Source organism: Dendropsophus ebraccatus, chromosome 6, assembly GCF_027789765.1.
Source record: "Dendropsophus ebraccatus isolate aDenEbr1 chromosome 6, aDenEbr1.pat, whole genome shotgun sequence".
In the NCBI taxonomy this organism is placed as follows: Eukaryota; Metazoa; Chordata; class Amphibia; order Anura; family Hylidae; genus Dendropsophus; species Dendropsophus ebraccatus.
Genome location: NC_091459.1, coordinates 60,718,067 through 60,734,276, shown reverse-complemented (window position 1 = coordinate 60,734,276; position 16,210 = coordinate 60,718,067). Strand labels below are relative to the sequence as shown.

The 16,210-nt window shown below is 46.2% G+C and overlaps 1 protein-coding gene across 2 annotated transcripts in view; it reads right to left on the bottom strand.

Annotated features, from left to right (window-relative positions):
• The window catches only part of UST (uronyl 2-sulfotransferase), a 636,424-nt gene extending 621,939 nt beyond the window's left edge, over positions 1–14,485 (bottom strand). For both annotated transcript variants that reach the window (XM_069973781.1, XM_069973782.1), the window contains exon 1: positions 13,590–14,485. In XM_069973781.1, coding sequence (XP_069829882.1) covers positions 13,590–13,773 — 184 coding nt within the window. In that variant the 5' untranslated portion in view covers positions 13,774–14,485. The remainder of the gene's footprint in view (positions 1–13,589) is intronic.
• Positions 14,486–16,210: the final 1,725 nt, after the last annotated feature.

Sequence of the window (16,210 nt, the reverse complement as noted above, 5' to 3'; positions counted from 1 at the left end):
ACACAGGAAGTCCTGTGTTTCCCAGGTCATCTGCACTCACAGAGAAGGCAGTCATGTGACACTGACACTTTGTACTGGGACCTCATGTGTTTAGTCTCTTTTTTTCAATCAGCACAAGACTAAAAAGCTTCAGTAGACTGGACCTGTATGACCAAATAAAATAATGAATGTAAATTGCAAACTTGCTTTATATCAAATGCGATGCAATTGCGGAGGGGGGATCCCTTGGCCTTACCGGGTCAGGCCTCAGCGTCGTAATGTAGCTGATCCTGGCTCGGTATTCTATTACAATGGTCTGCAGCAGACCATAGCAATAGAGCACCGATCTCATGGATATACAGCTACACTGATTTCTATGGGAGATCAGTGAAGTTGTATTAGAAGTTCCCCAGGGGGGCTTCTAATTACTGTATAAGTAAAAAAAAAAAAAAAAAAGGGTTTTCATAAAAAAAACCTCCCCTAATAAAAGTCTGAATCACCCCCCTTTTATAAATAAAAATAAATAAATATGTTTGGTATCGCCGTGTGCGTAATCGCGCGAACTATTAATTTATCACATTCCTGATCTCGCACGGTAAGCGGCACAAGCGCAAGGACCCACCAGAGTGCAAAAATTGTGCATTTTGGTCACATCAAATCCAGAAACATTGTAATGAAAAGCGCCAAAGGATAAAAGCGTTATAAGCATGGGAATAGAGCAATTAAGGAACTTTTTTTCTGTAGACTGTTTTATTTTTTTTTTAAAGCCATCAAATAATATAAAAGTTATGCAAGTTGCATATCGTTTTAATCGTACCGACGTGAGTTTTTCCATAGGACAAACGGCGTAAAAACGAAAAAAGAAAAACAAAGAAAATTGTGTTTTTTTCCCCAATTTCACCGCGCATATAATTTTCTTCTGGTTTTGGGGCATATTTTATGCAAAAATTAAGTATGCCATTGCAAAGTACAATTAGTGACGCAAAAAATAAGGGCAAAAAGGCAAAAATATCATAGCACACCTAGTCGGTCTCTGAGCAGACTCAAAACATTATAAAAAATTATATAGAAAATAGATGAGACAAAGTTACCAATCCTGTAGTTTAACAGGACAAAGTCCATAGAAAAATGCAAAAGGTAACAGCATCAAGGCGTTGATAAAGTGCAAAAAAAGTGTGTTTATTCCCTCATGGCAATAACATAGCAGCAACGTTTCGACCAAAGAGGTCTTTAGAAAGACCTGTTTGGTCGAAACGTTGCTGCTATGTTATTGCCATGAGGGAATAAACACACTTTTTTTGCACTTGATTATCAACGCCTTGATGCTGTTACCTTTTGCATTTTTGTGCAAAAAATAAGGGCTCATGTGGGTTTCTAGGTGAAAAAATGCAAGTGCAATGTCCTTTTAAATACAAGGAGGAAAAACGAAAACGCAAAAACGAAAATTGGCTCCATTCTTAAAAGTTTAAAATTGCTCTATTCCCATGCTTATAGCGCTGAGGTGAGGTGTGATTTTTTGCGCCATGATGTGTACTTTCTATTGGTACCTTGATTGCGCATATGCAACTTTTTGATCGCTTTTTATTACAATTTTCTGAGTAATTTTGCACTTGGAAATTTTTTGGGTGCTTACGCCATTTACTGTGAGAGATCAGGAATTAAATAAATAAATAGTTTGGACGATTACGCACACGGCGATACCAAACATATTTAATTTATTCATAAAATTGGGAAAGGGGAGTGATTTAAACTTATTAGGGGAGGGGATTTTTTTTTTAATTTAAATACCACCCTAACTCATAAGTTGTCTCTGTGGTGATTAAAAGGGTTATTTCTAATTAAGTACAGACGGGTTGGGAAACAATGGAGCATGATGGTATAGAATGGCTCAAACATGGCTCGGGAGGTCACAGGCAGAGGAAGAGACCTGACCTGAAGGAGATGGAGACATGTGTGTTTAGAAAGTGGTAACTATGCTTGAAATTCATATTGTTGAAATTGATGTAACAATTTTTCATGTTTACAAGGGGTTAAAAGGGAAAAAAAACATGTAGAGCAATTTCCTCCCAGAGTACAAAAATACCCCACATAGGGACATAAAATGCCAAGCAGGTGCAGGGAAAGCCTCCAAAGGGAGGAGCGCCATTTGGTTTTTGGAAGCTGGATTTGGCCTGGATGGATGGCAAAGCAGAGTAGAGTTAACAAAGCCCCCATGCTCTCAAAACAGTGGAAACCCCCCACAAGTGATCCCATTATGGAAACTTACACCCCTCAAAGAATGTAACAAGGGGTATAGTGAGCATATTGACCCCACTGGTGACAGGCACATAGTTGGAACAAAACAACAAGTTATGAGTAAGGGCCCTGCTCTCACTACTAGGGATGGGCTCGGTGACGGTACTTTTCGGGAGGCTACAGTAGCTCAGGCAGCGAGGGACTCGAAGAGTGGGATGCTGGTATAGAAGTATCCACATACCGGTAGTAACCCTGGTCCTGCAGTGGGTACATAAGTTCCCAAACGATCTTGCCACTAACTCCCAGGAGGGGAGGGGGGGCATTCTGGGGGTTGAATGTGGCTGTCCCTCCCCTCTTAAACCTGAAACCTGTGAGTGTACCCTGAGGTACTATCACAAAGTTTGTATAATTTCACGCCATATCTTGCCCGCTTACTGGGAATATATTGGAAAATATACTGGGAAATGGAGGCGTGCCTTGAAACTAATTAGGGTGTTAACGATCGAGATTTCTCAGGAAAATACACCTCAGCAAATGATCTTGGATGGATTCTTTGGACGGACGACGAAATCCGCTCGTGCATAGAATGGAGCCTATGACACGGGTGGAGACATGCACGCACGCACGCCGCAGTCCACAACTGGGCGCGAGCGGCGGATTCCACAATGGATTTTATGTTGCATTTCTGTGCACATACCCTTAGAAGGGAATCTGCTTGAATACACTCACACAAATGAGCAATGTCATAGCCGCATCTCCAGACTGCTGACATTCTTGGTACTAAAACAAGAACGCAGCTGGTAATGAATGTCAGCTGTTGTGCAGAGATCAAACATAGAACCAAGAGAGCGTCTCCGCTTCTTTACAGCGTTGGTTGCTAAACGCAACTGCTAAACTCAATTCTTTGAACGGAGAGCGGAGCTGTACAAAGCATTGCATTGAAAGACTGAGGCAAGCGGCATTCAAAGCAGAGTCCCAGCGGGGGCTCCACGCGGGATTCCGCCACCTTTACTCACTGCTTGGCATTTTACTCACCCTCAAGAATATGAAGCCGCATACTCAATGGGCCACATGTATCATCCGGCGAACGGATGATTTTTGGCGGAAAGTGCCGATTTGCGTATTATTTTATACGCAAATGGCCGATTTGCGAATAAAATATTCGCAAATCGGCACTTTCCGCCGAGTACGCCAGGGGGGCGGAAAGGGGGCGGGAAGTGGGCGGAACGGAGGGCGCGGACTCAGAGTCCGCGCGATTTATCATCCGTTCCGCCCAAATGTACGCCGAAAACCTACTCCAGTCCTCAGCTGGCGTAGGTTTTCGGCGGTGCGCACCGGCGCGCACAGGATTTATGTACAGGCAGTCCGCCTCTACATAAATCCCCGTACCGCCGGAGCTGCGGGGGCATTTTTAAGTCCGGCGTAAAAAACGCCGGACTTAATAAATGCCTCAATATGTATTTATTGTTATTAACCGACGTGTTAGACTAGGTTCACACTAATTCTCTCCGCTACAGTTCCTTTTTCAAACAAACGGAATTTGACATAGCTGTCCAACACCCCATTCCATTCGTGTTAAATTTTTTTCTAACTGGAAAAAAATTGTGCATGCACCTTTTTCTCCATTCTCCATTTTTTTTACATTAAAGTCAATTAGGAGAGATCTAAACACAAGGTATTTCCACTTTCATGTTTGCAAGTTTTCCGTTTTCATCAGTTTTTTTTCACTGAGGATACACAGAAGGAGTGAGAAACCAAAGAAGAAAACTGATATGCAAACTCAAACTCAAGTTTTTTACTGCCAAAATGCAAATGGCCCATGAAAAGAAAATGAACGTTTTGCAATCGGTTTGCATAAGTCTGATCATCAGTTTATGCTTATCCGGTCAATTAATATGGACAGATCCGTTAGCAAATGAGAAAAAAAAAACCTGTGTGAACCCTGCATACACTGGATAAGTACATTCCACCCAAGATTTAATAGCTCAACTCAAAGACAGTTCTCTAAACCTTGAAATATTCTACAGCTCAATGGATATGGTCACAAGCAGTGTACAAATTCTTGTGGCAATGGGTAAGTCTGTGAGACATCAAAACTAAAATGTAAACTCAGCAATCTAGGTCTGGTCGCTCCTTTCTGCCCTTATACAACCAGCAGGAACATTAATAGCAAAGAAGAAAATAATCCAATAAATAAATCACACAACAAGAGAGAGAAAGCGGCAAAGTTTACCAATTACATGAAGATTAAAGACTACTGACCTGAATATCCTCGGTGTTGGGAAAACTGTAGGTAAATGATTCAATCTACGGAATAAGTGGCTAAATCTGCCAACCAGCACATGAAACAAATACTGTATGCGCTATAAACATCTGTGCCTGACAACTCACTGCCTTCAGGGAGTGCTATCATCAGTGGTTTGACCCCTCTACAAAGAAGGAGGAATGTCAAAGCAAGCAGAAACAACAATATACTACAATATATCCCCATCACTAGACCTGGAGCAAGGCTTCATGAACATGCTGAGTCAGAGAAGACTCACGGTCACCCAGCCTCATAAATATAGTTCTGCCAAATAGCTGTAAAACAGCTATACGGAAGCCATAATGTGGGGACAATACAGAAATCTTAAGGGGGTTATCCAGCAAAAATATTTTTCTTTAAAATCAACTGGTTTCAGAAAGTTAAGGTGTGTTTACAGAGATTTATCTGACAGGTTTTTGATGCAAAAGCCAGGAATATAATATTATTATTATTATCTTTATAATAAAAATGAAAGTCTGTCTGTCTGTCTGTCTGTCCCAAATAGACTTCCAAACGCCTGAACCGTTTGACCCCAAATTTGGCACACAGATACATAGGGTGCCCGGGAAGGTTTTAGCGAAGGTCCCGTCCCCGCCCATAGAGATGAATTGGAAAATCTCCTCACTGCAAACACAGGTGATATAATTAGCTGCAGCAGACACGGCAGTTGGAGCCTTAGCAACCAATAGGATTACTGCTTTCATTTTTACAGGGAGCAATGGTTGCTAGGGCAGCTGCCTCACAACATCCACAGTAATAACTGGTAGACCCCCTACTCCATCTATACAGTACATGTATATACAGGACCCCGTACTCCATCTATACAGTACATGTATATACAGGACCCCCTACTCCATCTATACAGTACATGTATATACAGGACCCCCTACCCCATCTATACAGTACATGTATATACAGGGCCCCCTACTCCATCTATACAGTACATGTATACAGGGCAACCTACTCCATCTATACAGTACATGTTTATACAGGGCAACCTACTCCATCTATACAGTACATGTATATACAGGACCCCCTACTCCATCTATACTGTACATGTATACAGGACCCCCTACTCCATCTATACTGTACATGTATACAGGACCCCCTACTCCAGGTATACAGGGCAGTATTACCAGCTGCTGCTGCCCTAAGCACTAAACCTGAGGATGCCCCATCCTCACTCACCAATTAGCATCAGGACTGGTAGGTAATTGCTCCACATGTCACATTTAACACCTCCACACCAGACCTGACCAAAACAACCACACCAGACCTGACTAATACCGCCATACTGTGACTGGATAACAACTCCATACCAGACCTGACCAATACCGCCATACTGTGAAGGGATAACACTGCCACACCAGACCTAACCAATACTGCCATACTGTGACTGGATAACACCGCCATACCAGACCTGACCAATATCACCATACTGTGACTGGATAACAACTACATACCAGACCTGACCAATACCACCATACTGTGACTGGATAACACTGCCACACCAGACCTGACCAATACTGCCATACTGTGACTGGATAACACTGCCACACCAGACCTGACCAATACCGCCACATTGTGACTGCATAACACTGCCATACCAGACCTGACCAATACCGCCATACTGTGAATGGATAACACCGCCATACCAGACCTTACCAATAACGCCATACTGTGACTGGATGACACTGCCATACCACACCTGACCAATACGGCCACATTGTGACTGGATAACACTGCTATACCAGACCTGACCAATACCACCATACTGTGACTGGATAACACCACCAGACCTGACCAATACCACCATACTGTGAGTATATAGCCCCCTGTGAGGTCCCCCCTGTAGTATATAGTAGTATATAGTCCACCTGTGCGCTCTCCCCTTGTAGATGCCCCCCAGACAGAAAAAAAAACAAAAACAAATACAACTCACCTAGCACCTCGTTCCCCGCTGCAGCTGTCTTCTTCTCTTCCCGTCGGTCCGGCCCCCGGCGGATACGCGCTCTGTAGGGATGTCCCGGGGATTCCCCAGCAGAGCGCGCATCAGTGACCTCAGCGTACGCCGCCGGCCTGCACTTCCGGGAAGGACAGGCCGGCAGCGTACACTGAGGTCTGTGGTGCGCGCTCTGCTGGGGAATCCCCGGGACATCCCTACAGAGCGCGTATCAGCCGGGGGCCGGACCGACACTGCCCCCAGCCCCACAGGCGTACTGACATCTAAGGACAGTACGCCTATGGGGCGGGAGGCAGTGCGGTGGGGAGCGGGACCTCCTAACCGCCCCGGGACGGACCGGATCCGGGGCGGTTAGGAGGTCTGACCAGGGGTCCGGACAGCTGGCCTCCGCGGTCCGGGTTCGGACCGCGGTCCGCCAGTTGAGGACCCCTGATCTATCTAATGGAGCACACAGCCTCATATATTTTGTCTGGATGCAGCTTTCAGCCCCTCTGTCTAGTTCTTTATAAAGTAAGAGGCTTAGGAGGTTCTGCAGCAGCTGAGGGGTATAATGAACCTCCTAATACACCTCAGTTGTTGCAGAACCTCTTAATACACTGACAAAATAATATGTTTATTGATAGCAGGGAATAGTTGATACACAATTGATTCTGGTGTCAATCAAGAGTGCGGGGGGCACCATTTTTATTTTCGCCTTAGGCAGCAGAAAAGCTAGAATCGGCCCTGGTGAGATATATACACACACACACATATATATAATTATACTGTATATATATAATATATATATATATATATATATATATATATATATATAATGTATTAAATACCAGAATAGTTCAAATCATTCACACTTGGTTTGCCATACTGGCAATAAACACCAGATCGTCTCAATGTGTTAATTCTACTTCAGTTGTCTAGGATTACCATAAGCGCTATAAGCTGTTTATTAGCTTCATTTACTTGCAGGCTATCCACTCCATGGATTTCTTTATATAGAATAGGAGGGCAGTTGAGTTATTTCTGCCCTTTACTTTCTCCATGCTGAGAGAGCTACAGATTAGTGATGAGTGTACTTGCAAAATGTTTGGGTAATGCACTTTACGGTAAAACGGACATGATATCTTGAACCAGTGAGAATGAATGGACAGAGACCAGCACCACCGTATTCACACCTAGCAGCAGGAGCAATACCAACTTACGACCTCGTTGGAAGTCAGAGTAATAAATAGAGAATGTATGGTGGTGCTCAGCGTATAGAGCAGGGGTACTCAACAACTTTTAGTCAAGGTCCACTTACCAGGGTCCTGCTCTGCCGCCCAGCCAATCAGTGGCTGCGGCTGGGCAACACACTGATTGGCTGGGGGGCAGAGCAAGACGCTGGGACCCCGTGCAGCCAGAGCCAGGTAATGTATGGAGAAAGCGGTGCGAGAGCCGAAGGGGTTAAGGGGGCGGCTGCATTACATACACGCAGCGGTCTTTCAGACCACTGCTTGTATGTAGTGATAGGGGCCTTCCAGGACCTCGGCTCTTAGCAGAAACTCGCAGCGAGTTTTTTTGCTGCGAGTTGGTATATGTGAAGGAACCCTAAGTTTGTGAATCTGGAAGAAAGACAGTTCTACAACACGTCTGAGGATATTAAAGGAAAGGATTCAAAATAGTCTTTGAAGAGCACAGTAAAGTAATAACTGTGCTAATAGGGTATTCCATCACTTTACCTCTGGGATTCCCACTAGTCTTCAGAACAAAGTAGACGCAATTCTGGCACACTGCCAGGAGTATCACAGTGCAGGGAGTGTTACACTGCAACTCAATGTCACAAACTGTCCAGAGCAGGAGATTTGAGCAGGAGATGGTATTTGCTACTGCTCTGGACAGTTCCAGACATGGACTGAGGTGGCAGTAGAGAGCACTGTGTTATGCTGGAAAGAATATACTACTTCCTGCAGGACACACAGCAGTTGATAAGTACTGGAAGACTGGAAATTTTTAAATAGAAGTAAATTACAAATCTGTATAACTTTCTGACACCAGTTGATATGAAAGTTTGTTTATGTCAGAGTACCCCTTTATACCCTTGAAGGGGTACTTCAGCGAGAGAAAAAAATATCTTTCATATCAACTGGTGTCATAAAGTGGCAGAGTTTTGTAATTTACTTCTATTTAAAAAAAATCTCCAGTCTTCCAGTGGTTATCAATCACTGTATGCCCTGCAGAAAGTAATGCATTTTTCCAGTGCTCTCTGCTGCCACCTCTGTACCACCATGTCAGGAACTGTCCAGAGCAGTAGAAAAGCCCCATAGAAAACCTCTCCTGCTTCATACTTGTAGGTATTATTAATAGTCTGGGTAACTTCTGTTATATTGGGAATATTGGGCTATTTCCAATACCTTGTTAATATTAGCTTGGCAATTGTCACTATCTTACATAGCAATATACGATGAATTGGTAAAATTTAATGGATATCCAATCACAGTTACACTAACTGAGGAGTTAGGGGATATGGAATTGAAAAACCTCAGGCAGAGATCTCCTTCCAGTATCTGCCGGCCAGTGGACACTCCCATAAAATGTGTAATAATGAACCATTACCAGTACAATTACGCCAGCACAACATGGAGGCTGTGGGATATATTTTGTGTAATCTAATCGGCGTGAGATACCAATGTAATCTAGTTTTAAGAACAGCTTCAATATGTGATATGCAATGTAAAGCTTTGAATGACCATTTAAATGCTAATTTCCAATCATCCGCTGAGGGTGATATATCTAATTCTTTCATCCATTTCGCATATGGACCAATGGGTTCACATATCATTTGTTTATCTAATATGTTATAGATATGCTTTAGCATCATTTCCTTCCAGAAAATATGGCATGCATGGATCCTCAGCCTATACTATACGTCTTAATCATTTTCATTCTTTATACATTGTTATACAAGATTAGTGCCTGTTATGTTCTTTTTCTTTTTACTTTGATGATTAATATGTTCTATGCTGATGAACACTGTTTTAGATATATAGATCTCCTGCTATTCTATATACGTTGTTTCTGACTTTTTTGTATATGATATAGCTCAAATAACTTTGATGCAACTTTAATATGTTGTAATTCTGACATTTATTATATGAAAAATTTAATAAAGAGATTGAAACAGAAAACGTCTCCTGCTCTGTAGACTGGAAAGAATACACCACCTCCTGTAGGCCATAAAGCAGCTGATAAGTATTGAAAGATTGGAGATTTTTAAATAGAAGTAAAATATGTAAAATCCTATTTCAGGCATTGGTCTAAGTCTCATCATGCTTGCAGTTTGTACTGGGGAATGTCTGCAGATGTGTATGTACCCGCGTCATCAGCCGCAATTGGCTGAGCATAACTGTGCTCAGCCAATCGCAGCTGAGCACATTTATGACGTGGCGGAGGGGGAACGGCGGCAGCGATTCGGCCGTCCGTCCGAAGATGACGTTTGGCACAAGATGGCGGACGGGCTCGACACGGATCAGGTAATGTATAATGCACCAACACTTCCGGGTACACGGGCGGGGGTTGGGGGGACACGGGAAGGGGGCGATTCACAGACATAACATACATTACAAAGTTGTATAACTTTGTAATGTGTGTTATTCTGTGAATAATTTTTTAGCGCCGCACTACCCCTTTAAAGGGGAACTCCGGGCAGAATGTATTTTTTTTAATATGTTATTACATAAGAATAGTTAGACAAATCCCTAATATCACAAATTATGCACAAATAATGCCAATTCAGTAGATCAGGCAGGCTCAATTTCTCTAAAAAAAAATAAATAAAAAATGTGACGTCATGTCTCAATGTACGTACCGGCAGGGTCCAGCAGGGGGCGCAGTGTATGAAGTATAGAAGTAGAATAAAAGTCTATGTAGTGTAAGTGTGTAAGTTATAGCCGGGCCTTGTAGCGTCCTACAGCACTCTGACATCTTGATGGACAGGCTTCCAGTTGTGCGAATGAAGAATTCTATTTTATGTTTGCTCCCCATTAACCATTTGAATGAACACACAGGAAACTATCTCTGAAAGCCGCTCTGGGTACTGGGGTATGAGATCGTCCGTGATCAGCCTGCCCCCCCTCCCCCCTGTTGTCACCGTGCAGTGCGTCAGATCTGCCCTTCCCGACGTCTGCTTTGTCACCAGGCGGAAAATCTGCTCCTTGCAGCCAGGGCTGTGGAGTCGGAGTCGTGGAGTCAGAGTTGGAGCTAGTTTTGGCTGGAGTCGGAAAAAAATGTACCGACTCCGACTCCAGCTTTAAAAAAAAAAATCTTAAAATGTAGAATTGAATTTTGATATTAATTTTACAAGTTTTGCTCATGAATATATATTATGAACAACATTCTAATAGGACACTGGCCCTATTACATAAAGGGAGTCATGGAAAAGTTGTCGGTCACTATTTGGCAGTTTGTTTCTGAGCTGGAGCAGTCCATTGTGTGTGTGTGGGGGGGGGGGGGGGAGGGAGATCTTTGCTGTTCTCTTCCTGGATGCTGGATGACTGTATATGAGCAGCAGTGTAATATGAAGATATCCGGTGTAATATAGAGGAGGAGGAGAAGACATAAGTAGTGTAGCAGTAACCTCTGTCCTCAGTGTGGTGTTTTCTCTCTGGGAGAATATTGTGTGTTTTTCTTCAGTGTTCTATGGCTGCAGCTGTGTGTATGTGTGTGCGTGCTATGACTGCAGCAGGCTGTGTGTGTGTGTGTGTGTGTGTGTGTGCGTGCTATGGCTGCAGCAGGCTGTGTGTGTGTGCTATGGCTGCAGCAGGCTGTGTGTGTGTGCTATGGCTGCAGCAAGCTGTGTGTGTGTGTGCACACTATGGCTGCAGCAGGATGTGTGTATGTGTTCTATGGCTGCAGCAGGCTGTGTGTGTGTGTGTGTGTGTGTATTTGGTGTGCGCTATGGCTGCAGCAAGCTGTGTGTGTGTGCTATGGAAGGTCACTGTGGGGGCACGCAATAGCACGCACACACACACACACACACACAGCCTGCTGCAGCCATAGCATACACCACACACAGCCTGCTGCAGCCATAACGGACACCACACACAGCCTGCTGCAGCCATAGCACACACACACACACAGCGTGCTGCAGCCATAGCGCACACCAAATACACACACACACAGCCTGCTGCAGCCATAGCATACACCACACACAGCCTGCTGCAGCCATAACGGACGCCACACACAGCATGCTGCAGCAGGCTGTGTGTGGTGTATGCTATGGCTGCAGCAGGCTGTGTGTGGTGTCTGTTATGGCTGCAGCAGGCTGTGTGTGGTGTATGCTATGGCTGCAGCAGGCTGTGTGTGTGTGTGTGCGTGCTATTGCGTGCCCCCACAGTGACCTTCTATATCACTGTGGGACCTCTAGATCACTATGTGTGACCCCCTGTATATCACTATGTGTGACCCCCTGTATATCACATGTATCTGGCCTTGTTAACAGTGTTTCTTTGTGTATGGTGAATAATTAGTCAGAAACATAGAAGATTGTCAGCAGGAAAAAGACCACCTGCTCCATCTAGTCTAGTTCTAAATTGTTGTTCAGGACATGGAGGCTGGAGACTGGCTGCATCCACTGCACGCACAGGAGAAGGTGCTTTATATGTTTCCTTATTCCCTCAGAAATTGCCCCAGGATCATGTAGGACATTAGGGAGAAGCTGCTGAGCCAGTGTGATAAATAACTCCCCTGGTATATGACCGGCCATTTATGAAGGAGCAGGAGTCGGAGCCGGGAGTCTGAGTCGGTCCTTATAAAATTCAGGAGTCGGAGTTGGAGTCGGAGCTGCGGCTTACCGACTCTACAGCCCTGCTTGCAGCAGAAGATTCTCCATAGGCTCACATCAGTGGCATGTACTGAGCGGTCGCCTATTACATCCGCCACTCGGTCCCATGCAGGAACACTCACCCTGCTGCACGGGACCAGTCAGCAGATGTAATAGCCGACCGCTCAGTATATGCCACTGATGTAAGCACATGGAGAAATGGTTAATGGAGAGCAAACAATATAATATAGAATTCTCCAGCTGCACAACTGGGAGCCTGTTCATCAAGCTGTCAGAACGCTGTAGGACGCTACAAGGCCCAACCATAACGTACACACTTACACTACATAGACTTCTATTCTACTTCTATACTGCGCCCCCTGCCGGTACATACACTTGGATGTGACGTCACTTTTTTTTTTTTTTAAAGAGAAATTGAGCCTGCCTGATCTACTGAATTTAAGAAAATAGCACTATATGTGCATTTCCCATAATTAGTGTATATTAGGGATTTGTCTAACTTTCCTTATGTTATAACTAGGGACGGTCCGGACCTGCAGAGGTTCGGGTTCGTACAAACTCGGACTCTTGGCAATGATTCCCGCTGTCTTAAACCTCCGTGGAGAGGGTGGATAAAGCAGGAAGACCACCTGGAAAACTGGGATACAGCCTATGGCAGTGGCTGTATGCCGGTTTTCCAGGCGGTCCTCCCGCTGTATCCCCCTCTGCACGGAGGTTTAAGACAGCGGGAATCATTGCCGAGAGTCCGAGTTTGTACGAACCCGAACCTCTGCAGGTTCGGACCATCCCTAGTTATAACATATTAAATAATAAATTTGGGCCGGAGTTCCCCTTTAAAACTTTATGATGGATACATAAGAAATCTAGATCATTAACATATCCCAACAAAACACAGCAATTACTGAGCACAGAAGACAATAGAAAGACAATTTGTAATATGAGTGAGTGATCTGTAACCACACAGCTCAGATCAGCAGCACATCTTTTGGTTCCCCTGATCTATAGGATGATGCTGATCCTGTCACCCAGCCTGATCACAACCATGGGACACTGCCACATAAGAAGGAAACACCTGCAGAGCATTTCACATATCTCATCAATCACCTGCAGAGCATCTCACATATCCCATCAATCATATACCTTCCTATATAAAGCACATAGAGGTAACACGTGATCAGGACTCCAGATAACAGCCAGCATCGACTACAGGTAGAACAGAACATGTGTAAAGTGAGGGCTGCAGGTGAGGAGGATGTCATGGCACCGGCACACAGCGGGCACAGGGAGCTTACCCAGGTAGAGGCGCAGGTCCAGCAGTATTTGGGGGGCTCCTCCGTTCAGCTGGTAGAGCAGGGAGCTCAGGCAGAAGAGCAGCAGAGTGGCCATACAGAAGCCATAGTCCCGCAGGGAGCAGCGGGGGCACCCCCTGCTATTGGGGGCATGAAGGGTGATGTGGTTAGTGGTCTTCTTCATCATATCTCCTCCTTACACAGCCCGGCAGGAAGAGCTCAGCCATCCGCCTGAAGAACACAAGAGCCAATGCCGTCTGTCTCATTGGAGAAGTTGGAGGCAGAGTTTAGGAGAAGCCTCAGAAGTTACCAGATGTGTTCCCTCCATGGGCCGGAGACTGCCGATGGGGCCGGAGACGAGACTGCCAATGGGGCCGGAGACTGCCGATGGCTGCGGGCACTGATGGCACGGCTTACTGCTCCTCTCCTCAGCTTCCCGCAGGCTGCGCTGACCTCTGGTGATGCCTACGACTTGCAGTGAGCCTCCTCTAGCTCTGCTATCTCTCGTGTACGCTGCTCCTCGCCCCCCCCCCTCCTTTTCTTCCTCACCCTTCTCTTCTTCCTCACCCTGACTCCTCGCAGTCTCCCGCGCTCCCCGGGGCTGCAGGGCAGTGTGAGCGAGGTGGGCCAGACTCCCCGAGGCTCCTTCTCTTCAGGTTACAGCACTATTTCACATTACTGTTCCCTCCGATCTCAATGTGCAAACAGATAGAAAGTAGTTTCCATGTGTCGCCTTCACAGCCCTCCCCCACATTCTCTTACAAGTTGTCTTTATTACCACACCAGCGACCTCTGGGGGCTTAAAGCGTCACTGTCGTTTCATGCAAAAAAAAAAAAACCAACAAAAAAACTTCATGTATACTTAGGACTACTTCTCGAGAAGCCGCAGCTATCCACCTGGTTGTGCTGCTCACTTGTTTTTCATTAGCCATTCCAGGGGGAGGGGGGCGTGTAATCTGTGTATCACATTAAAGAGCACAGTTCTGGCCTGAAGCCCCGCCCCCTATGTGACAAGAGCCAATCAGCACCAGCCCACCCAGTATTACATTCCTCTCCGTTTCCTATAGCTGTTCCAGTGCAGAGGAGGATAATGCAGTGTTGGGTTCTCTGCCATCATCCACCCTGTATTGCTTTTATCTCTGTGTTCTATGCCTTTACAATTACACAGATCCTCAGATCATGGTATAACCCATCCTCCCAGCTCCTAACCCCCAAATGAACTGCTCCCGTCCTGAAGTTCCCCCCAACAAGTAACCAGTATCACCCCACTCTGTATTGCTGTCACCTCAAGTGGGTTGGGGGGGGGGGGCGGGGTTAGTATGTGACATTCAGCTCTGCTACATCTGGGGGGGGGGGATTAGTATGTGACACATTCAGCTCTGCTACATCTGGGGGGGGGGATTAGTATGTGACACATTCAGCTCTGCTACATCTGGGGGGGGGGATTAGTATGTGACACATTCAGCTCTGCTACATCTGGGGGGGGGATTAGTATGTGACACATTCAGCTCTGCTACATCTTGGGGTATTAGGATGTGACACATTCTGCTGTGTGGCCCATTTAGAAGCCTGGGAAAGCCGGGTGACCATTCAGAAGCCTGGGAAAGCTGGGTGACCATTCAGAAGCCTGGGTGGCCCCACAGACATATATATGTATATAGCACGGGGAGCGAGAAGGTGAGAGGCATTGGGCATCGGGCACAATACAGGGTGAGGAGGTGAGCGTCATTGGGCACAATACTGGGGGGTGAGGAGGTGGGCGTCATCAGGCACAGTGCTGGGGGGTGAGGAGGTGAGCGGCATTGGGCACAGTACGGGGGGAGAGGAGGTGAGCGGCATCGGGCACAGTACTGGGGGGGTGAGAAGGTGAGAGGCATTGGCCATCGTCACAGTACAGGGGGGGTAAGGAGGGGAGCGGTATCTGGCACAGTACTGGGGGGTGAGGAGGGGAGCGGCATCGGGCACAGTACTTGGGGGTGAGAGGCATTGGGCATCGGGCACAGTACTTGGGGGTGAGAGGCATTGGGCATCGGGCACAGTACTGGGGGTGAGGAGGTGAGCGTCATTGGGCACAATACTGGGGGGTGAGGAGGTGGGCGTCATCTGGCACAGTGCTGGGGGGTGAGGAGGTGAGCGGCATCAGACACAGTATGAGAGGTGAGCATCATTGGGCACAGTACTGGGGGGGTGAGGAGGTGAGCGTCATCGGGCACAGTACTGAGGGTGAGCGGCATCAGGCGCAGTAGTGGGGTGTGAGGATGTGAGCAGTATCAGGCACAGTACAGGGGGTGAGGAGGTGAGCGGCATCAGGCACAGTACAGAGGGGGTGAGGAGGTGAGAGGCATTGGGCATCTGGCACAGTACGGGGGTGAGCGACATCAGGCACTGTACAGGGGGGCATACCTCCCAAGTGTCCCTCTTTTGGAGGGACAGTCCCTACTTTTGACCCATGTCTCTCTGTCCCTCTTTGCCTCTTACATGTTCCTCTTTTTTTACCTAGAAATTAGATCCAACTTCAGCAGCCCCCGCTAATCAAATGCCGAATGCTCGGGTTCGGATGAACTCGAGCATGCTCGAGGTTCGCTCATCCCTAGTACCATGCCTTTAAGAGCGGCTTGGGCAAT